A 22,982-nucleotide genomic window follows, 5' to 3' on the forward strand; every position below is an offset into this window, starting at 1 on the left:
GTGCCCCTTCCCGGGCCGGCTTCAGATTCTGCCTCGGCCAGCGTCCTTCCCAGAACAGGAACAGCGGGATGGGACCTGACTGGGACAGGCGCCTCCTCGCCCCCGGGTCCTGGAAACACTGGCTTGTCAGAGCCCCTGGATGTGTGGCCCCCGCTCCCAAGGGTAGGAAGACGCTGTCGCTGCGCTTGTCTCTGACGAAGGCCGCCATCTTCCCGAGCGTTGATCCTTGCTCACTTCTCTCCAGAATTCCTCCCGTTTTCCTTTGGAGAAGTTTGTAGCAGCCCCTCCGGGGACCTCCTCAGAAACGCTTTCGTTCATCCTGAGAGATCAGTGTTTGTCAGAACCACCGGGGAAAGTCAGGACGTGTCACCTTCCTGGAGTCGGCTGCGGCCTCAGACACGCACTCGCGGCCTGAGCCGGGCCAGCCTGCCCTGGCTGCCTCAGTTTCTTCATCTGTAAAATAAGCTGGAGAAGATAGTGACCAGCCCCCGCCCCCCCGCACCCTGCCAAGAAAGTCCCAGGAGGGATGGCAGACAGTTGAGCGGGGACGACGACGACGACTTTTGACACTTGTGTATCGCGTGGTGGAGAAGCCGTTTCGGGCACACCGTGTTTCCCTCCCGGTGGCTCGCACTCACTGGGGCAGAGCCGATTCCCTTGTCCCTGCGTCCCCTCGGAGTTCGGGGCCCGCTCTCTGCAGGACTCAGTGGCCGTGGGTTGGGTCCCGTCCCGTTATCGGGTTCAGCGCTGGAGGAGGCCCTGGTGGTCCCTGGGCCTCGGCCCTTGTCCTAGATGAACGACGAGACTGGGACCGAGAGAGGAGCAGGGCCGGCCCAGAAGGGGAGAACGGGGATGCTGGCCCCCCCCACGCCTCCCGCCTCGCCCGGCCGGGAAGGCCGGATCCCGCGCCGCCGTCTCTGTCTCTCGCATCTCCGTGAGATAATAGAGACGAACAAAACTCAGCTTCATCATTAGCCCCGTCCGGACTGTCTGCGTGATTTATGGCTTCAAAGTGTCTCTCGTTAATCTGTCCGAACGGATTTGAAATTTCATCCGTCTTCCCCTCTTGGCACTTCCCTCTACCTTGACTTCAGCTGTCTGACATGGATTGTAGCAGAGTCACATTTTAAAAACATTTACAGTATGTGGGGGGGAGGGGAGGCTCCATTGGGCACATCTGCTTTTAATTCCCGTCATCCCAGAGAGGGAAAACAACTCGAAAGTTGGCTCGGGAAAGGTTTCTCTGGAGCTCCGAGCGCCGGGCCCGGGCGACTTTAAAGCAGAGGGGGGATAATTGTGGAAAATGAATTGTCACAGATAGAAAAATCCTGAGCGATTATCACCAATTAGAGGGAGCAGAGCTGCCCATCTGCGGATCACGTGCCCGGCCTCTGGGCCCCGGGCGAGGAGAGGCGGCTCGGGGGGGGGGTCTGGCCCCCCCGGGCGGGTCAAGGGGGACCCACGCTGCCGACCAGGGGAGCAGATACCCGGGGGTGTGAGTGTGACCTTGGGCCGCGTGCCCTCCCCTCCCTGATGTTTCATGTCTTTGCCTCGGAAATCAAGAGCCTGAACCCCCAGAATCTCAGAACATGAAAGTTGACCTGAGCTCGAACCCCCCCCCCCTTTTTCCTCCCCGAGTGATCCTGGCTCAGTCACTTGCTCACTTTGGGCCCATTTCCTCCCTCTGGAAAAGGAAGCGAAGATTTCGGTTGGTTCCCATCGGTCTGAGCTGCTCGGACGACGCCGGCCTCTGACCTTGATCTGGAGAACGGGTCCAGCCGGCGTCTCAGGGACCCCCGAATCATTTCAGCAACTTCCATCTTATCCCCGCACCCAGGGGGGCATTTCACAAACTGGGGGCGTCGTCACCCCCACATCAGACGCTGTATGGACAGGCTGGAGTCCAACGAGGCAGCAGACGCGGAAGAACTGATCTGTTTCAACAGCATAGAGGAAGACACGGAGGTTCATGGAGGACCCCAGCCGAGGAAGATGGCAAAATTCTAGAAAAACACAAGAGCTGGATGGTGGGAAGGATTTCAGGAATGTGCAGAGCAAGAAGAGCTTCAGAATTCTAGAAACTCGGAGCCGAAAGAGACCTCGGAGTCTCCCCCACCCCGAGAAAACCCAGGCCGTTGGTCCTTGCTGTGGGCACGGTGAGCTCACTCCCACTCCCGGAAGCCATTCTCAAGCGGCCCGGCCTTTAGAAAAGCCCTTCTTCGTCCTCCCCCAGCTGCCCCCTCCCTCTGAGCCGTCCTCCCTCTCTGAGCCATCCTCCCCCAGCAGCCCCCTCCCTCTGAGCCGTCCTCCCCCGGCCGCCCCCTCCCTCTGATCCATCCTCCCCCTCTGAGCCGTCCTCCCCCAGCCACCCCCTCCCTCTGAGCCCCTCCCCCTCTGAGCCGTCCTCCCCCTCTGAGCCATCCTCCCCCGGCCGCCCCCTCCCTCTGATCCGTCCTCCCCCTCTGAGCCATCCTTCCTCTCTGAGCCGTCCTCCCCTGGCCACCCCCTCCCTCTGAGCCCCTCCCCCAGCCGCCCCCTCCCTCTGAACCGTCCTCCCCCTCTGATCCATCCTCCCCCTGCCCCCCCTCCCTCTGAGCCGTCCTCCCCCTCTGAGCTGTCCTCCCCCCGGCCGCCCCCTCCCTCTGAGCCGTCCTCCCCCTCTGAGCCATCCTTCCTCTCTGAGCCGGCCTCCCCTGGCCGCCCCCTCCCTCTGAGCCCCTCCCCCATCCGCCCCCTCCCTCTGATCCATCCTCCCCCTGCCCCCCCTCCCTCTGAGCCGTCCTCCCTCTCTGAGCTGTCCTCCCCCGGCTGCCCCCTCCAGTCCAGCAGATCTGGGGTCTCACCCCCCCCCACTGAGGTGAGAAGTCCCCCAGACGGCCCTTCCGTCGCACCCCTCCCCCCACTTCTATGTCTGGCCATTTCCCCGGCCCGGGATCCCCTTGAAAGCCGGCCGAGAAGCTGCGGACCATCTTAGGACCCCGGCCCTTAATGCGCACCGTGAAATGGGGGGAATCCCCCACAGCCGTTGTGTTGCTGGGCGCTCGGGGGTATTTTAAAACAGCCACAGCTTCCCAGACGCCGGCTCCGACGCCCTGCTCTCTGCCCGGCCCGCCTCAGTCCTCCTGACTCGGCTCCGTCCCCGCTTCGTTCCAAAAGGAAGCTTTGTTTTTTAATATTTGGATTTGACTAACTAAAAAGCATTTATTAGGCACCTGCTGTGTGCCTGATGCCGCAGAGATGATCTTGTTGGGAGACACGCAGGGCCAAGGCCCGGACTGGCCGGTGGCTGGCGCCGCTGGGGGAGGGGCCGGGCCGCGGGCAGCTGAGCCTCCTGCTTGTTGGGACTGCGGGTCCTGCGCCAGGAGGCGGCCGGTGCTGCTGGGACAGAAGGGCTCGGACGGGGCTCTGTCACTCAGCCGACAGGCCTGCTCTGTTCTCCTGGCGCGGGGGATGGGGCGGAACTGGGCCGGGAGGGGCTGCCCGCCTTTCAGGCTGGGTCCCTCCGGAGACTGTGAGCCGGACCCCGAGGTGGGCACGACTGAGCTCCCCTCCCAGGGGTCTGCTCTTCCAGGGCTCGGGCCGGGCTCTGCTCCCGCAGCCTCCAGGACCCGGGAGTCTTCGTTCTCCTTCTGTGGGACCAGGCCTTTGTGCTGTTGGGCATCTGACCTACTACAAGGCCCCGCCCACACTGACATCCCATGTTCTAGGTCCCCCGGTTCTGATGCTCTCTGCTGTCCGCCCCCTCCCCTCGACAGCCTGGGTTCTGAGCCCCCTCCCCTCGACAGCCTGGGTTCTGAGCCCCCTCCCCTCGACAGCCTGGGTTCTGCGCCCCCTCCCTCCCGGAGCTTCCCGGCCCGTCCTAACGCCCGGGGTCTTTTCCTGAGTAGGAAACACTCCGCTTTCTGGCCCGCACGGCTCTCAGTCCCAGGCCCTCTCAGCAGGGCCCCTCGGCGTCCCGCCCGTCCCCGTGTTTATGTCCCGGCCGGGCCTCTCCGGGCCGGCTCAGCAGCTGCCGCGGGGAGGGAGGAGGAAGGCACCTGGGGTCCTCGGAGCGAGTGTTTACGGCCCGGCAGAGATGAAAGGCGGCTCATCGATCTTGTTGACCGCTCCTAAACATCGCATGTTCCGGGCCTTGGCCGGGCGTCCCTCCTGCCCGGCTGGCTCCGAAAGCTCCGCGTTGTGAAGCGCGCCCGGAGGGACCAGGCTGGCATCTGGGAAGCGGGCGCCGGGCCTAATTACTGTCAGGCAGCCCGCCCGGCGAGCTGGAATCCATCAGCCAATCAGCCGGCCCCCAAATATTTATCGATCGCCCGCCCAGCCTGGGCATGGCCCTTGCTTCCTCCCCGCCTCAGCGTGGAGCCCTCGAGGGTGAGAAGGGCTTCCACACACGTTCTAGGGGCTGGGAAGTCTCTCCCTTTCTAGAATTCTGGAACACTAGATGCCTCGCCTCGCCCCCCTCCTTCCACCCGGCTCCCCATCTAGTGGGGCCCTAGATTTCCCAGAATCCCTTGGTTAGAGCTCGGTTCTGTCCGCCCCATCCCGGACCTTGCAGCACACTTAGGGAGGCACGGGGGTGCTCAGCGGGCCTAGGCTGGGGAAGCCCTGCCTTCAGACACTTCCCACACATCGTGGGGAGAGTGCTGGCCCTCCATTAGGGGGAGCGGGGGGGGGGGGACCTCCATGGGAGCCGGCATCGGGTCATGGCAGAGACTAAGGCGTGGTTGTTGTTCTACCTGACCCGGGGGCGGCTCCGGGACCTTCTAGTCCCAGCTCAAATCGTGGAATCACAGATTTGGGCTAAAAGAAAGGGTCCTCGATTCCCTTTACAGAGGAGGAAACTGAGGCCCACCAACCCGGGGCCTTAGAACCAGAAAGTTCCAGTCACGGGATTTCGGGTCTCCTGACCCCAGGCCTGACCCCCCTCCTTTACCCGTCCAGCCCGAGGCCCTTAGGTTCCAGGCTTGACTCAGCTGGAATTGTCAAAGTGGAACAAGAGGCTGTGAAGGTTCCGGACCCTCCTCCTCAGGGGTCTTGGAGCAGACGTGGGGGACCCACGTGGGTCCATCATGGGCGGGGCCCTTTCTGCTGCTGTTGGACTGGATGCCGGGGCCCTTTCTGTCAGACTTTGTGGCCCTGCATTAAGGCCAGGCTCAGGCCACCTGGAGGAGATTCCCAAGGAGGGCAGGGCTGCCCAAGAGGGAACGGGCCCGCCCTTGCTCAGGGTATTCAGTCACAACAAGCATTTACTAAGCACCTACTGTGTGCCAGGCCAAGGGCCCACTCTCTGCGAGGGCCCAAGCTCCAGGCCTGGCCCCGTGACTGGTCACTCTGGGAGGGCCTGATGGGAACAGGGCCCCTCTTTGAGGGCTACCCCGGGATTGCCCAGCTAGCTGGGGGGGGGGGGGCGGTACCGATTACCCCGGCCGGGCTCCTGTCAGGCAGCAGGAGCAGGAATAGAGCCTCTCTCTGGGCCTTTTAGGGAACCCAGGGCTTGGTTTTTAAAGCTACTTCCTTTTATCCAGACAGAGTGACGGTGTTACTTAGATTTTCCTAAAACATTGGTTTTCCTAGACGTCTCTCTCCTCTCCCCAGCCCGGGCTTTTTCAGCTCCTTCTGGGGATGGGTAAGGCCTTTATGCAGAAAAGGTTGGTTCAGTGGAAAGAACAGACCTGGCGTCAGCAGACTGAGCTCGCCTGGGGCCCTGGGGCCTCCGCTCTGGGGCTCAGGCTCCTTCTTGGGAAAGCGAAGGGACTGGGCTTGATCTCCGACAGCGACTGGGACGCGGCTTCCCGGGACGACAAGCTGTCCCAAGAGTCACAAGACAAGAGTCACGAGGAAGGACTTCCTTACCTGGGAGTCCCCAGTACCAGGGAGCTCCAGCCCCGTCGCTGCCTCTTTAGTGGATCCTTTGGTTTGTGGGGTGTGAGAATGTGTGTGTGAGAGTGTGTGTGGTGTGTGTGCATGTATTTACCTTAAAACATATCCCTTCTTCCTTTGCCCAGAGAAGTAGGAAAAAACCAGGCTCCCTAACCAGAACAGCTAAGTTTTGTAAAAAAAAAAAAAAAAAAAAAAAAAAAAAGGGAGGGGGATAATTATGTTTCAAGATAAATTATTACCTTTTATAATCCTCTATATTTTCCTTTCCTTTATATGTTTTAAGAGCATAATTCTGAGGCTTCCATAGACTTCTTACAGGGGCCAGAGGGACCCGGGGACAGAGAAACCCCAGGGACTCTGTTTCCTAACAGAGAATAAAGCAGAACAGGAGCCCTGCAATCCATTAAGTCTGTCTGTGTATGCCGTGTTCCTGGCCCCTGGGCCTCCACTCTGATGAAACAAAGGATTTGGGTTCAAGTCCCACCTTCTACACTTACTTTTAGTGTGATCTTGGGCAAGTCGGGTTCCTCCATGTCCAGCACTCTGCCCACTGTGCATTCCATCAGATGAAAGAATGAATCAAAAACAGTTACTGACCTACTGTGTGCCGGGTGTGGAGTTAGGTCTAAGGATTCACATTTAAAGGTGATGTGGAAAGGAAAAAGCCAAAGCCCCTGCAAGCTCTGAAATGCCTGTGTCATCATTGTTGTCATTGTCTTCTCCTCCTCCTCTTCCCCTCCTCCTCCTCCTCCTCCTCCTCTTCCTTTTCCTCCTCCTCCTCCTCTTCCTTTTCCTCCTCCTCCTCCTCCTCTCTTCCCCTCCTCCTCTTCCTCTTCCCCTCCTCCTCCTCCTCCTCCTTCTCCTCCTCCTCCTCTTCCCCTCCTCCTCCTCCTCCTGTTCCTCCTCCTCCTCCTCTTCCACCATCATCACCATGACCACCATCATCACCATGACCACCATCATCACTATGACTAGTCTAAATTAAATAGTCCTTTCAGATTCACAAAGCATTTGGTCTTTGCTATCTTGAGACTGTGAACAGGATAATTAATTAGGCTTTGGGGGTTCCCAGAAGACCCAACCAAGAACAGTGAGTGGAAGTTAGAGTGAGGTCAGCTTCTATTCCGTGTCTGGGAGAATTACGGGGCGGAACTGGCCAGCGTGGAACGGGCTGCCTTGAAAGGTAGTAACTTGCACCTCCCTGGAGGTATCAGAGGGTCAGTCCACTGACCATCCATCGAGGCTGGATATTGGCATCTGATGGGATGGGGGAGGAGGCTGGGGGTCTTGGGATGTTTCAGGGAGGAGGGGCCCTGAGATCGTCTGGTTCGGTGCTCCCAAAGGAGTCAGCTGAGTCCTCTTCCCGCTGCTCGCGCCTTGCTTCTGGGACCACATCCCACCCACCTCGCGTGTGTTCTATGTCCGTAGTCATGGAGTGTGGTTCATTTCCCCATCCTAGAGATCTCGAGGGCAGGGAATGAGTTGGGGTCTTGTCAGAAGCAGAGGCTCCTGGAGACTGATGACTCTCCTGCTGATGGCTCCCTGTGCAGAAGGCACTGGTTTCTCCAGCCCCACCAAGGGCAGCCAGGCAGAGGTAATTATCCCATTTCCCAGATGAGGAAAGCCAAGGCCACTCAGGGTTCAGGGACAAGGTATCCACTCCATCTCCTTCTCTCGGTCCAAGCACTGAATTGGGCGACGCCTGGCGCAGGACCCGGGCTGCAGCTCCCCATGGCTTTTCCTTGACCCTTGGGTGTCCGGTGGCTCGGGGCCCAGGCCGTTCATTTTCTCATCCCTGGGAGGGTGTGGCTGGGACACTTTTCTGTAACTGCCCGTGGAGGGAAGGCGCTGTCTGGAGCACTGGGCCAAGAGGACCGGGCTGAGGGAGGAGCCGAGGGCCTGGCTCCGGGCCCCAGGTGTCCCAGCCCCCCCCTCCATCATCCCAGCTCGCCCCTTCCATCCTGGCCCGGCCTCTCAGGACTCCCGGGAACAGGCTGCGAGAATGGGCCTTTATAAGGGCTCCCCCCGAGTCTGCTCCATTGTGGCCCTCGTCGTCTCTCCAAGGAGTCAGCCGTGGTCCCCTGGGGGGGGAGGCCTGGGCCTTGAATCAGACAGCAGAGCTAGGGAAGTTAAAGGTGAGCACGGCAGTTCTCCCCGGGAGGACTCTCACCACGGGTCCTGCCGCTGCTGACCGGACAGCGAGGTCTCTCCCATCCATCGTTGTTAGGATGCTGCCGGGCGCGAGGTTCTCATGGTTCTGTCCTCTGCGTCAGTCCGTGTAAGGCTTTTCGTCCTGCTGGTCATTTTTTTCTCACGGTGCAGGGACCGCCATCACAGGCGGTGATCACAGCCCATGTAACCATTTCCCAAGTGACGAGGATCCCCTGAGTTCTGGCATCCTCAGCCACCATAGGAAGAGCTGATGGACAAATGGACATATGGACATACGTGGGCGTCCTCCCCCTTTTGGGATACAGACCTTATCTTGTTGCTCTAAAGAGGGACAAGAACTTGGGACAGGGGGCTAAAAGTGAGGGGGGGAGGGGCCGAACATGTGTGTGAGAGGCTCTCACTCTAGGGCAGGATCTGGGAAGGGCCTGGGGAGTCAAGGGCCAGAACCAGAGTCCCAGAGAGCTTGATCGCAGACTTGCCTGATGCTGAGAGAAGGGAGCGTGACACAGCAACAGGCCCGGGGGTCCACTGTGACGGACAGGGCTTCAACCAGGCCGTGGTTCCGGACAACTCCCACAGACTCGGGGTGCAAAGTGCTGTCGGCCCCCAGAGAGAACTGAGGACTCTGAATGTGCTTCCAAGCGCAGGAGGGTCACTTTTTTGTTGTTTTCTACTTTTTTTCTTTCTAATGTTTATTTTTTACCTTGTCTAGTTTTTCTTGCCCAGCGTGACAAGTATGGGAATATGTTTAGAAGAATTGCACATGTATGACCTATATCGGATTACTTGCTCTCTTAGGAATGGAGGAGAGGGGAAGAGAGGGAGAAAAATTTAGACAAAAGGTTTTCAGAGATGAATGCTGAAAACTATCTTTGCATTTTGCAAAATAGATAGTTGAAAATAAGAAGCTTTAATAAAAAAGAAAACTATCTTTGCATGTATTTGGAAAAACTAAAATACTATTAAAATGATTTTTTAAAAACAGAATAGTTGGGAGGCAGCTAGATGGTGCAGTGTTAGAGCACCAGTCCTGAAGTCAGGAGGAGCCGAGTTCAAATCTGACCTCAGACACTTAGCACTTCCTGGCTGTGGGACCCTGGGCAAGTCACTTAACCCCAGCTGCCTCAGGAAAATAACAACAAAAACCAAAAGGGTTGGTCTAATTCACAACTTCATCAGTTGCGGATTAGTATCCCAGCTTTTCCACATTCCCACTAGCATTTGTCATTTCCTGTTTCCATTATGACAGTAAATGACAGGAGTGAGGTGATATCTCAGCGTCTTTTTTATTTATATTTCTCTGATCAATAGTAATTTAGAGCATTTTTAACATGACTAAGAATAACTGATTCCTTCTTCTAAAAACTGTCATCACACCCATTGACCATTTATCGGTTGGCCAGTGGCCCTCATTTTTGATACAGTTGGCTCGGTGCCCTCCGCATTTGAGAAATGAGACCTTTATCAGAGAAACTTGCAATAAATTTTTTCCCAGTTTCCTGTTTTTCTTCTAGCTTTGGTTTTGTTTGTGCAAAAGCTTTTAAATTTCACATAATCAAAATGACCTATTTTCTATCTCCTAATCGTCTCTGTCTCTTGTTTGCTCGTAATCTCTTCCCTCATCTGGAGATCTGACTAGAACATTTTCCCATACTGCCCCACTTACTTCTGTCACCTTTCATCTCTAAATCCTGTATCCATTTTGACACAGTACCTTGGTATATGATACAAGATGCCGTTCTATGCCTTGCTTCTGCTAAACTGCTTTCCAGTTTTCCCATTCTGTCAAATGGTGAGTTCTTTCCCCAGGAGTTTGGGTCTTAATTGTGTTTTTGTACCTAATCTAGTCCACTAATCCACCATTCTTTTTTTTAGCCAGTATCTTGTAGTTTCCCCTCCCCCCCTCCAAGGCTGGGGTTAAGTGACTTGCCCAGGGTCACACAGCTAGGAGGTGTTAAGTGTCTGAGACCAGATTTGAACTCGGGTCCTCCTGACTTCAGGGCTGGTGCTCTCTCCACTGCGCCCCCTAGCTGCCCCCAGTATCATGTAGTTTTAATGATTTCCTCTTTATAATGCAGTCTGAAATCTGGAGCCTCTAAACCACCTTTCCCAATCTTTTCTTTCATTGATTTTTTTCAATATTCTTGACCTTTTGTTCTTCCAGATGAATTTTGTCACTATTTTTCGTAACTCTATAAAATAACTCTTTGGTAGTCGGGTACGGCATTGAATAAATAAATTAATCTATTGCCATTTTTATTACGTTGGCTCAGCAATGAATATTTCTCCTTTTGTCTAAAAATGACCTTTTTTGCATATGGAAAGTGTTTTATAATTGTTCATCTAATTACTGGGTTTGTCTTGGCGGGAAGGCTCCCAAATTTTTCATGTTGTCTGGAGTTATTTTAAATGGAATTTCACTTTTTCCTCTCTTCCTCCTAGGTTTTGTTGGTAGGGTATAGAAATGCTGATGATTTCTGTGGGCTTACTTTATGTACTACAACTTTGCTGAAGTTGTTAATTATTTCATGTAGTTTTTGAGTTGAGTCTTTATGGTCTCTAAATATACCTTCATATCATTTGCAAAGAGTAATTGTTTTTTTTAAACCTTATTGTCTATTTTTATTCTTTCACTTTCTCTTTCATAGTTTATTTCCATAGATAACATGTCTAATATTTTTTTCCCTGAGACAATTGGGGTTAAGTGACTTGCTCAGGGTCACACAGCTATGAAGTGTTAAGTGTCTGAGGCAGGATTTGAACTCAGGTCCTCCTGACTTCAGGGCTGGTGCTCTATCCACTGCGCCCCCTAGCTGCCCACATATCTAGTTGTGTTTTTTTTTTTTTTTTTTTTTTTTTTTAAGTGGTGATAATAGATGCTTCACTTCTGATATTATTGGGAAGGTCCCATTACGTAATGCTTACTTTTGGTTTTAGATAGATACAACTTATAATTTTAAGAAAAGTTCTACTTATTCTTATAATTTTTATGGTTTTTTTTAACTTAGTAGGAATGAGTATTATATTTACTCAGAGCCTTCTCTGCATTTATTGATACAATCATGTGAGTTTTTTGTTATTTTATTATTAATATGGTCCATTTTGCTGATAGTTTTTCTGAACTTGCGCCAGCTGAGCATTCCTGATATAAATCTCACTTGGTCATAGTTGCTATAATCTGCTTGCTAATATTATGTTTAAATGTTTTGTATAGATATTCATTAAGGAAATGAAGTTTTCTTTCTCTGTTTTTATTCTTCCTGGTGGTTTAAGTATCAAAGCCATTTTTGTTTCACAACAGGAATTTGGTAGGAATCCCTTACATATTTTCAAATAGTTTATATAGTATTGGGATTAATTAGTCCTTAAATGTTTGGTAAAATTTACTTGTAAGTCCATCTAGTGCTAGGGATTTTTTCTTAGGGAGCTCATTTATGGTTTGTTCACTTAAAAAAAAAAAACAAGGACACTTAAGAATTCTCTTTTCTGTGAATCTGGAAAATTTATATTCATGTGAATATTCATCCAGTTCACTTAGATTGTTAGTTTTACTAGCACATAATTGGGTGAAATGACTCCTAATAAGTGTGTTAATTTCACTTTCACTGGTGGTATCTATACCTATTATGTTTTTTATACTAGTAATTTGGTTTTCTCTTTTTTAAAAATAAAAACTAACTCATGGTTTATCTATCTTATTGATTTTTAATAAAATCTGTTTTTCATTTTATTTATTAATTCAATTTTTAAAAATTATTAATCTCTCCTTTGATTTTTAGGTTTTCCATTTTGGTGCTTAATTGGGAATTTTTTATTTGTTCTTTTTATAGTTCTTTTTAGTTGTATACCCAATTCATTGCTATATTCTGTCTGTTTTATTGAGGTATGTATTTAGAGATATCAATTTTCCCTAAAGGACTGCTTTGCTGCAACTCATAAATTTTGGAATTCTGTCTTATTGCTATCATTCTCTTGAATGAAATTACTGATGGTTTTTTAGGATTTGTTCTTCGATCCTCTCATCCTTTAAGATTAGATTATTTAGTTTCCAATTAACTTTTAATCTATGTTTCCATGGCCCTTTATTAAATATAATTTTTGTTCTATTATCTAGAAAGGGTCCATTTAATATTTCTACTTTTTTGAATTTGGTTGTGAGATTTTTATACGCTACTAGATGATCAGTTTTTATGAAGGTGCCATGTATAGCTTTCTATTCTTATCATTTTTCTCCAGACGTTTATCATAGCTAACTTTTCTAAAATTCTATTCATCTCCTTGACTTTTTTGTTATTTATCTTCTTGTCTGATTTAGCTATCTCTGGGAAAGGAAAATTGAGGTGCCCTGCCCAATTTAGTTTTACTCTTCATTTTCTCATATAATTCATTTAACTTTTCCTTTAAGAATGTTGATACAATGCCATTTGGTACATCTATATTTAGTATTGACATTATTTCATTGTCTATGGTTCTTTTTAAGATGCAGTTTCTCTGCTTATCCCTTTTAATTGGGTCTATTTTTGCTTTTGCATTGTCTTAAATGCAATGATTATTAGGAATAGATTAATATTCCTGCTTTTTTTTTTTTTTTTTTTTTTTACTTCAGCTGAAGCATAATAGAGTCAGCTCTAGTCCCTTATTTAGCTCTGTGTGTGATTCTCTGTTTCGCATATATTTCTTGTAAAAACATATTGTTAGATTCTGGTTTTTAATCCGTTCTATTATTCATTTCCATTTTGCAGGTGAGTTCACCCCATTCACATTCACAGTTGTTATGGTTACTAAGTATATTTTTTTTTATCCTATTTTCTTTTGTTTATCCTATTTTCTCTGTCTCTGTCTGCGCCATCCCTCCTATAAAATCCATTTTGCTTCTGACACTACTGCCTTCTTTTAGTTATCCTTCCTTTTATCCCCCTTTTATCTTACCTCCTTTACTTCCTACTTCCACACTGGGTAAAAGATTTCCATTACCAGTGAGTGTGTACACACACACACACACACACACACACACACACACATACACACACACACACACACACACGTTTCCCTCTTTGAATAGATTTAGATGTGGTTAAGATCCAAGCATTTTCCTTCTTGCCATTTTTCCCTCCAAAATAAAAGTTCTTCCTTGAACTCCTCTTTTATGTGAGATAATTTTTCCCCACTCTTCCTCTCCTTTCCCCCTTCTGTCAAGGCACCTCTCTTTCTCACCTATCCAGATTTTTTGCATAATCAACTCACTCCCACACCCTGTTTTTATGTAGAATCCTTCTAACTGCAATAATAATGATAAAGTTCTTAAAGTGTTACCTGAATCACTTTCCCATATAGAAAGGCAAAGTTTACTTTTATTGAATTCTCTATGATTTCTCTTTAAAGTTTGCCTTTTTGTGTCTTGAGTCTTGTATTTGAAAGACAAATTTCTTATTTATCCCAGGTTTTTTTCATCAGAAGCTTTAAAAGTCTTATATTTCATTAAATATCCATTCTTTACCTTGAAGAACTATCCTCAGCCTTGCTAAGTAGCTTATTCTTGGTTGTAATTCCATTTCTTTTGCTTTCCAGAATATCATATTCCAAGCCTCCTCTCCTTTAACAAAGTGGCTGCTAAATTTTGTGTGATCCTGAATATGGCTCTGTGATATTTCAGTGATTTCTTTCTGACTGCTTGAAGCGTTTTCCCTTTGACTTGGGGGTGTTGGAATTTGTTTATAATATTCCTTTTCATTTTCATTTTAAGATCTCTTTCAGCAAGTGATTGGTATTTTCTATTTTTGGTTTTTAAAATATCAAGAAAATAGTCATTGATAATTTTTAAAATCACATCTTTTGAGTTTTTCAAGTATTTCTTAAATTATCTTTCTTCCCAATCTTTTTTCTAGATCATTGTTTTTTCAGTGAGAAATTTCACACTTTCTTCTATTTTTTTTTCATTTTTTGACTTTGTTGTTTTTTTTTTTTTTGTTTTGTTTTGTTTCTTGATGTCTTATGGAGTCATTAGCTTTTACTTGTACAGTTCTAAATTTTGAGTAATTACTTTCATCAGTGAATTTTTGTAGTTCTTTTTCCATTTGGCAAATTCTGTTTTTTAAGGTGTTATTTTCTAAAGTAATTTTTGTCTTTCTTTTACCAGACTGTTAATTATTTTTCATAATTTTTTCTTTTGCTTTAATTTATTTTTTCTTGTACCGCTTTTAATTTTGAATATATATATATATATATATATATATATATATATATATATATATATATATATATATATATATATATATAGCAATTGGGGTTAGGTGACTTGCCCAGGGTCACACAGCCAGGAAGTGTTAATTGTCTGAGAGTAGATTTGAACTCAAGTCCTCCTGACTTCAGGGCTGGTACTTTACCCACTGTGCCACTTAGCTACCCCTATAAATAGTTTTTTTTCGCTCTTCCAGGAATTATCATTGCACTTGTGTCCAGTCCCCTTTTCCCTTTGAGTCTTTGTTTGTGGCTGTTTGACTTCCTTGTCTTTCTGAATTTGCACCTTGTTCCTCCCTGTCACCACAGTAGGTTTTTCCGCGTTGTTTGCTTGCCCTGGATCTTGCTTTAAGGTAATGCCGGACTGTTCCCAGTTTGAGACGGGACCAGCCTTCTTGCCCTACCCCCAAGGTGACATGGCCTGAGGAGACTCGGCGTCACTCCTGGTCTGTCTGGGAAGGGCCTCTGATCCTTCGGGGTCACAATCCAGATTATTCTCTGGGGCTTTTCCTTCCTTAGGACTCTAGATTTCCCTCCTTAATTAAAAGTGCTCCTCCCTGCCTTTGAACAGACCCAGAAGTGGGCAGATGGACGATGGCGTTGCCGAGCAGTATCTGGTTCTTTTTCTCAGGATCAGTTACTGCCATTAAGGGACTTCTGTTCTGTTGGAGAATACTTGTATGTATGTAGGTGTCCCTACACTATGGATAAATATGTAAATCTATCCATATTAAATATAGATAGATAAATAGATGAAAGATTGGCGAAGGAGACTGGGGGATCAGAAAACACTTCTCATAGAAAGTGGCCTTGAGCAGTTGTGAAAGAAATAAGGGCTCCCCTTGAGGATGGGGGGCGTGCACTCCAGGAGTGGGGGGCAGCCTTGTGCAGACCCACACACTCTCCGAAATATGATTTAGCAAAGGAGAAATCCAGCAGGAAGAGCAGAGGCAAGAGGACCTGGGTACCATGGCAGGAGAGAGGGAGGAGGGAGGAGCTCAGGGAGCCGTGGGGATGAAGATGCAGAGCAGCTGGGAAGAGGCGGGGCAACTTCAGAGGGGACGTTCAGGGGAGTGTTGACACAGGGAGCCAGAGCACAAAGGGTGGAAGCCTGAAGAGCAGATGTCACTGCATCCCTGGGGGATGACACAGAGGGCCGTGTCTGGACCACAGGGGATGCTGGACCACGCTCTGCCTCTGAATCACAGATGATGCTGCAGGCCCGGGGATGTTTGGCCAGGAGGAGATGCGGGCCCAGAGCCGGAGGAGTCAGGGTCTGCTGACTCAGCCCTCGGGTATCTGAAAGCTGAGCTGCGTGCCGTCCCCTGACTCACCTTTGGGTCACCCCCCCTTCCCCCTCTCAGATCTCCGTCATTGTTGTCTGCTGTTCAGAGCCTTTTGTCTGCCCTCCCCTGGGGTCCGGGGCACGTCCCCACATCACCCATCTTTTCCCACCCAGAATCTCAGCCCTGGGCTCTGACCTCAGCTGCCCATGGGAACCCCTACCCTGCTCCAGGGATGTTCTCCAACATCCACGGTTCCTCCTGTGATTGTGCCCAACCCATCGAGCCTCTTCTCTGGCCAAACAAACTCAGGCATTACAGTGTGAGTTAAATCATCAGAGTGGAAAATCAGTCAACTGTTAATCAATCAATAAACATTTTTTAAGCTCCTACTGTGTGCCAGGCACGGTGCTAAAAACTGGAGATATAAATACAAGAAAAGGAAAGCCCCTGACCTCAAGCTGAAAGGCAGAGTAAAGAATATGGCACTATCTGGGCTAATTATTGAATAATCCTCGAGTTCCTGAATCCTGGAGCCTGGATTTGCTCTGTAAAATTGAGCTTCTTAAATCCACTTAGAAAAAGTGGGCTGACATTGCTTTTTTTCTTGCTCCATAAAGTAATTTTTTGGCAGTTTGATTGGAACGACACCAAAGAAATCATTTTTTAAAAAAGAAAGGAAAAAGGAAGAGGGAACCGAGGCACTTTGATCCTGGAATGTTTGTCTGAAGCTGAATCAAGCCTCCAGGCTCCTTGCGAGATGCTGGTTGTGTTAGAGAGGGCTGCTGGGGAGGCTTGACGGGGAGGGGACGGGAGGGGGAAGGGGTAATCAGCTCCCTTCTCCACCTTTGCTTCCATGTTAACACATTGAACTTGGAGGACTAAGGAGTCCCCAAAGCTCCTCTCCTTTGGCCCCTGTCTGGAAAAGTGGTTTTATTATAGCTAGGATAAAAGTAAAGTCCCGGACTTGGGTCCAAGTAGTCAGGGTCAGCAGCCGACAGTGGGTTGGAGAGCAATGGCCAGACAGCAGCTGTCTGTGCAAGGTTTTGGTGACTGTGACCCGGCGCTTGTGACAGACAGGTCAGGCAGGGGGTGGGCCTGAGCCTGGACACAGGGAGATCCGTGTTCAAAGCCGGCCTCAGACATTTGCCTGGGAATAATCCCGGGAGATGCCATTGTTAGGGCTTTCCTCCCCTCAGAAGAAGACTCAGAGGGTGGGGGGCGGCCCAGGGCCCAGCCATCGTTCTCGGTTCTCCAGTACCCCTGGGGCCTGTGGGGCTTTGGGGAGGGGGGCGTTCCCTGATGAAGAACCCGGGCTTCCACGTGTGGGCATCCTGGCCACCTCCCGTCCGTCCCCTCCCAGCCACAGAGGGGGGCCGTCCTCACGTCCTCCTGCCTTTGGGATGGAGCCAGTGGCACATTCTGGCTTCCCACCACCCGTGGTCAAGGAAGAAGCAGACACCTGCTGGAGTTAGGGCTGGGAGGGGGCTTAGGACAGGGTGTCAGGGCTGGGAGGGGGCTTAGGACAAAGCATACAAAAGACTAAAACAGAATGTCAGACCCACAGATATGGAGGACAATTAGAACATAGAATTTCACAACGGGGCGGGAAGGGACCTTAGAAAATGAAAGGTTACAGACTGGCAGAGCAGGAAGGCTCCTTGGACCCCAGACCCCTGGGACGAAAGCCCCAGACTGGGCCCAGGCCGGGACATAGCAGCGTTGCCTAGTGCAGCCTCACTACCGCTCATTTCTGGAGGATTTTGAATTTCCCAGTGACTTTTCCGCGCTGTTATTTACTCCTCTGCTGTCATGGAGCCTGGTGGTTCGGCAGAAGCCTCTCAGAGCCCCCTCCATCACCTGCTTTTTAGTGCCCCCCTTGTCCTGCTCCCAAGGGCTCTGGGCCCACTCACACATCTCCCCCCTTGTCTCCTCCTGCTAGTGAACGGCGGCTATGGCCACTTTCACCTGGGCCCAGAGAAGAAGAGCCTGCTGGGCATAGAGGTGGCGGACGGCGCGGTCCCCGTGTGCCGGCAGAGCCTGTTCATCCACACCGCCAGCCCGGGCTTCCGGGACCACCCGATGCCCTGTGAACGACGCCTCCACGCCGGGCAGGCTAACCTGACCCACACAGACAACAGGTATGGGGCCCCCCTGGGCATGGGCGGGAGGAGCAGCGGGGTCCTGGCCAGCCCCCTTTGGCATGTCCAGGGGGAGCCCCGACAATGGGGAGGGGATGTTCAGGTGCTGCTGCTGCCTTCCATTGCACAAGGTAAAAGGCTTTGGAGCCACTTAACTGGAAGAGCCCGGCCCAAGTGTTATAATAACAAGTCCGTGGTCCCCATGTTTTAAGGATCCCCCCCTCACGTCGCTTTTGCTCTTCTTTGCTCCATCTCTGCTTAAACTTCTCTCACTGCCGCCTGCCTGGGTTCGAGTGCTGACAGAGCCCTGAGAGTCACCCTGGGACTCAGTTCCCCGTTTGTCACGTGAGAGGGTCCCAGATGCCAACAGTCAAAGGGGTTGTCTCCGCGGATAATGGGCTCCTCCTCCTCACTGAAAGTCTCCCAGCAGAGGCTACTCAATCCTTACTTGGGACATGTGGAAGCGGCCGGGTACCGGCAGGGGGAGGGGGGGAGAAGGAAACCCTCCCCTCAGGCCCAGGGTCTAGGACATTGGAGTGTTGGAGCCTGAGCCCCTCCCTTGCAGGGAGCAGAGGATGGCCCACAGGGGCTTCAGGTGCTGCACAGAGGAGTTGACATTTGACCTTGGGGCACGAGGGAGGCATTAAAGTTTAGCAAATAAAATGTGATGTGGTTAGATTTGCCCTTTGGGAAAAACATCAGATTTGTCTAGGAGACAAAGCAGGCCGTGAGGGGTACTGGGGGGGATGCTCTGGCTGGGGAGAAATGGCGTTGTCTGTTAGGGAACAAGAATCCTCCCACCTCCGGTACAGAAGATGCTGTTACAAGGTCTGAGATGGAATCAGCAGCAACTTTTGGACCGTACCGTGCCCGAGGCCTCGGGCAGCTAACCCGCCAGTTACCACACGGGCTGGAACTCAGCCCGAACACTAGTATCCTGCCGGAAACCCCGAACCCTTCACCTGTGGGCTGTGACCGCCTGCAAGCTGCCTCAGAATTGGCAGGGGCTGCTTTGGGGAGATTTCCCCCCCCCCCATGAACCATCCTGCATCCCCACTGTGAAGAAGGCTCCTGCGGGAGAGAATCTCGGAAACTGGATCCTTCTCCCCGGACCCTGGTTCTTTATCCCCTCTTACAGCACCTGCTGGAGAGGAGATCGGGGGAGACGGTTCTCCGAGGAAATGGGTTCTCTTGGGGAAACGTACCTTCCCTTCTTTTTGGTTCAGATTTCATTTTGAGGGGACCCCCCCAGGGCACCACTCCCTCTGCCAGGGCAGATAACCAGTAGACTTAAGAGGGCTGGCCCAGAAATGGCCCAGTGACTTGAGCAAGCTCTCAGTGGGCAGCGGCGCCCAACTTTCAGGGGGCCCATCATTGGGGGCAGCAGCTGCTGCCCCGGCTAACACAGGAATTCAAACAGATTTCAGAAAAGGCTGATGTGAAGGAGGGGAAATTGAGCCGAGGTTAATTCTCAGCTTTACTCGTGAGATGTAAGAAAATCAGATTTGTGTGAATGAGGTGGGGGGGGGGGCTGGAGGTAAGCCCTTTTCCCATGGGCAGGAGATCCGGGCTTTTGAGGGGCTCAGAGCTTAGCCGGAACGGACTGGCCGGGGGGCGTGGGTGAACTTAGCTAAGGAGAGCTCAGCACTTGGGGAGTGATGGGCCTCTGCCCTCCCTTGGCATCTTTGCCGGGGGCTCCCAGAGAGCTGCCCTGGGCCGCCTTCTTCCTCCATGCAGCCCTCCGGGTGGGCTCCTTGGTGCCCTGCCTTGCATGACCATTTCTAGGCAGGTGCTGACACCTCCGTCTCCAGCCCTGCTCTCCTCGAGCTTCCGTCCCCTTTTGCCGGCTGGCGACTGGATCTTCCAGCTTGGATCTCTTGGCGACGTCTCAGAACTCGTTCTCTTGCCACTGAGCCCTTGTCTCTCTCCCTTTCACATTATTCCAGCTCCGTCAGCGTGTCCGCCTCCTTCCAGTCTCCCTCCTTTACCACATCAGCCAGTTGCTAAATCGCACCTTTTCTGCCTCTGGGGCTTGTTACATCCGAGCCCTTCTCTCTGCTCTCAGGGAGGAACGCAGCCTCGCCCCCTCACCCTCCCCTGGATCACCGCGATGGCCCCCCATGCTCTCCCTGCCTCCCATCCCGCCGCGGCCCGTCCTGTACCTGTTTGTCAGGAAGATTCTCCCTCAAGTGCCGATCCGACGATGTGACTCCCTTACGCTGTCAGCTCCGGGGCTCCCCGTTCCTTCCAGGATCCGCTTTAGCTTCAGAGCCGGCTCCCATCTCTCCCTGTTAGATGCTCCTTTCCCTCCTCCGCTCTGCAGTCTAGCCGGATCCCACTCTTCCCAGTGGCTCTCCTTATTCGGCGGGCACCGAGTACCTTTGGTTTGGATTTGGGGGTGTTTTTTGGGGGGAGGAATGGTAGAGGGGAACTTAGGGAGTCACCAAAATCTCCCCCCATGGAACTCTTCAAGGCAAAAATAGGGTCATCCAGTATCAAAGCCTGAAAGCCCGAGGCGTACAGACTGCTAGAGTATGGAATGTGAAGGCTACAGGGCCCTTAGAAGCATCTCGATGGCTCCCTTTCTTTGCGCTCAGACGCAGGCAGGGCAGAGGCCGGCCCAGGGTCCCCCAGTTTTGTTGGTGGTTGGGGGGAGATTCAGGGCCAGAATCTTTGAACTCAGGTCTTCTGTTCCCAGCCCCGAGGCTCTCCTCTTCCCCCATTATCCATTCTGGATAATGTTTTTATTTATTATATTATTTTATTTTTATTATTAATAAATCACATATAATTTGCATATATAATAATATATAATATAGCTTATAGATAACAAATAAAATAATATTATTTATATTACTTATTATATCCAGAATTATCCATTCTGGATAATAAAAGCATTTCTGATGCTTTCATTTCAGTCCAGGAAAGACAGTCCAGTCACTACCATGGGTACAGGGAATCAGAATATATTCCAGCTGAAAGAGCCTTGAAAGGTCATTTTGTCCCATTCCTCATTCGGCCGAGTACGAAGCTTAAGACCCTCCGGGGTCTCGGACTGTTGTGATGAAAGGCCGCGAGCGTAGTGAGCCGGAGGTGTCTTCTCCGCTCATTTCTGTGCATCTACGACCTGCTGCTGAGCTCGCCAACGACAGTAAGACAGAATGAGAGGATTTGTACCCATAAGAAGGCAGTTTGCATTTCTTTTGATCAGTACTATGTTGTCCTTCACATTCAGGAGTTTGGGAAATATTTCTTCTATTTCCTGCCTTATAGAATTCATTCTTTAAAAATTGTAATATTTTTCCTGCCTTATAGATTTTTTTTTTGGAAAATTTGTGATATTTCCCCTACCATATAGAACTCATTTTTTAAAAATTTGTGATATTTTTCCTGCCTTTTAGAATTCTTCTTTATAAAATTTGTAATATTTTTCTGGAATTTCTTTGATTCCCAAGCTCCGTATGCACATCCTGTCTTTAAGGGTCTTTGCTTTGGCTCCTTTACAATTCACTTGTATTTGTAACATTGTTGCCTTTTGTTACTCTTTTATTAAAATTTCCTCACCTTTTTTCTGTCTTTGAAATTCTTTTTTTTTTCTCTTTCTCCTAGCTTCTATTTCTTTGAAGAGATTCTCTATCACATATCCAATTTTTTTCCTGTTCTTCTTTTTGTTTTAAATTCTAAGCTCAAATGTCTCACCTAAATTCATTCCCAAGTTCTCTATAAGAGTTTTTGTTCTCTTTTCAATCACTCCGGAGTTTCTATTTCTGCGTGGTCTTATCAGTTAAAATTGCCTCATTTTCTCTCCTTTTATAATCTTTGTCCAACATGTTTTGGTTTCCCTTTAACATTTTGCTCAATTTTTCCTTCTGTTTTTAGGATCCTCTCTGTTAGTTATCTGCTCATGTGTTGGGTTTGGATTCAGGCAGTCTTGCTTGATCCCTATTGGTCTTTTGCCATTGGGTCCCCTTTGGGTCCCTACTTAGCTCTGAGAATCTTCTTTGTACTTCAGTGCCCCCCTATCCCATGGTGCTCTTCCCCTTCCCCTCCACCCCATAATCCCGAGAGTTTTCTATAGTTATGTTGTCAAGAATAAGAGTCATTTAAGGAAGTTTGGGGATTGAAGAGAACTGCAGAAATCTCGCTGCGCACGTGAGCCGATTATTACATTGTAGTAAAATGCTATAGGGATATATTGTTTATATATATATTTATACATAAAATATAAATATAAACATATTTATTTATATATAAAATACAAACATATATTTACACATATGTGATCCACTTGACAAGAATCTCTTTGCCCCAGATAAAATAAGAGTAAGTAAATCTGTTTTCTTGAAAAAGGAGAAAAACTCGATTTTTTCCAGTTCCTACCTGGTGGCCACCTGATTTCTCTCAGTTTTGCCACCAGTTTATCATGAGGCTTTGGAAAATCTCTCCCTTCAACACAATCAGTCTCTTCTTGTACTAAATGAGTACGTGGGTCTCATGGCTGAGGTTCCATCCAGTCTGAATCTTTTCCAGTTCGATTTGCCCCGGTTGCTAGAGAGATGGCTGCCCCACAGAGGGGAAACTGGAGGGTGCAAATCCTGACGGGGATTACTAGTAGTAATGGTGACTGATAGCTAGCTCTGTGGCGTTTGGGGGTGTCCAGCTCTCTTCTTTATAGCCCCCCCGAGGTGGGGGGTTCCCAGCATCCTGCTCCATATGAAACTCTGCAACCTGGGCAAAGATCCCGGGGGGATGTTTCAGGATCTTGGTCCAGATGTTCTGTAAGACCCGGACTTACCACATGCAAGGAACTGCTTCATTCTTTGGTAATCCAGCCCTGGTCCTGCAGTCAGAGGATGCAGGTGTGAATCCTACCTCTGTCCCTTAGTAGCTGTGTGATCAAACCTCTAGGAAATAGGAGGACCGGCTGAAGAGGCCCTCAAGACCTCAGGAGCATCCGGAATCTCCTCGGTTTCCCAAGAGGGACCCCAGCCTTTCTAGGCCAAAATGGGGAGGAACCTTCCTGGGTCCTTTAGGCCTGGAGCCTCCCTGTTTATCTCAGTGACGTCACAACCTAACTCTGGAAAGAAAATCTCGTCCCTGGGTCAAGCTTGAAGCTAGGAAGGCTGTAGGAGCCGGCTGTCTGTCACGGGGAAGGGAGAGCGAGCTTCCTAGTCAAGGGGCCTGAGCTGGAGTCAGGTCTCCGAAGTGAGCCATGTGACTTTGAGCAGGTCACCTCACCTCAGTTTCCTGTTCTGTAAAAAGGGAATAACAG

The 22,982-nt window shown here is 50.0% G+C and overlaps 1 protein-coding gene across 1 annotated transcript in view; it reads left to right on the plus strand.

Annotated features, from left to right (window-relative positions):
• The window catches only part of GLIS1 (GLIS family zinc finger 1), a 214,602-nt gene that overhangs the window by 91,162 nt on the left and 100,458 nt on the right, over positions 1 to 22,982 (plus strand). Inside the window, exon 3 of the mRNA XM_074265859.1 lies at positions 17,512 to 17,710. Within this exon, the coding sequence (XP_074121960.1) occupies positions 17,512 to 17,710 (199 nt within the window). The remainder of the gene's footprint in view (positions 1 to 17,511; positions 17,711 to 22,982) is intronic.

Source organism: Sminthopsis crassicaudata, chromosome 4, assembly GCF_048593235.1.
Source record: "Sminthopsis crassicaudata isolate SCR6 chromosome 4, ASM4859323v1, whole genome shotgun sequence".
NCBI lineage: Eukaryota > Metazoa > Chordata > Mammalia > Dasyuromorphia > Dasyuridae > Sminthopsis > Sminthopsis crassicaudata.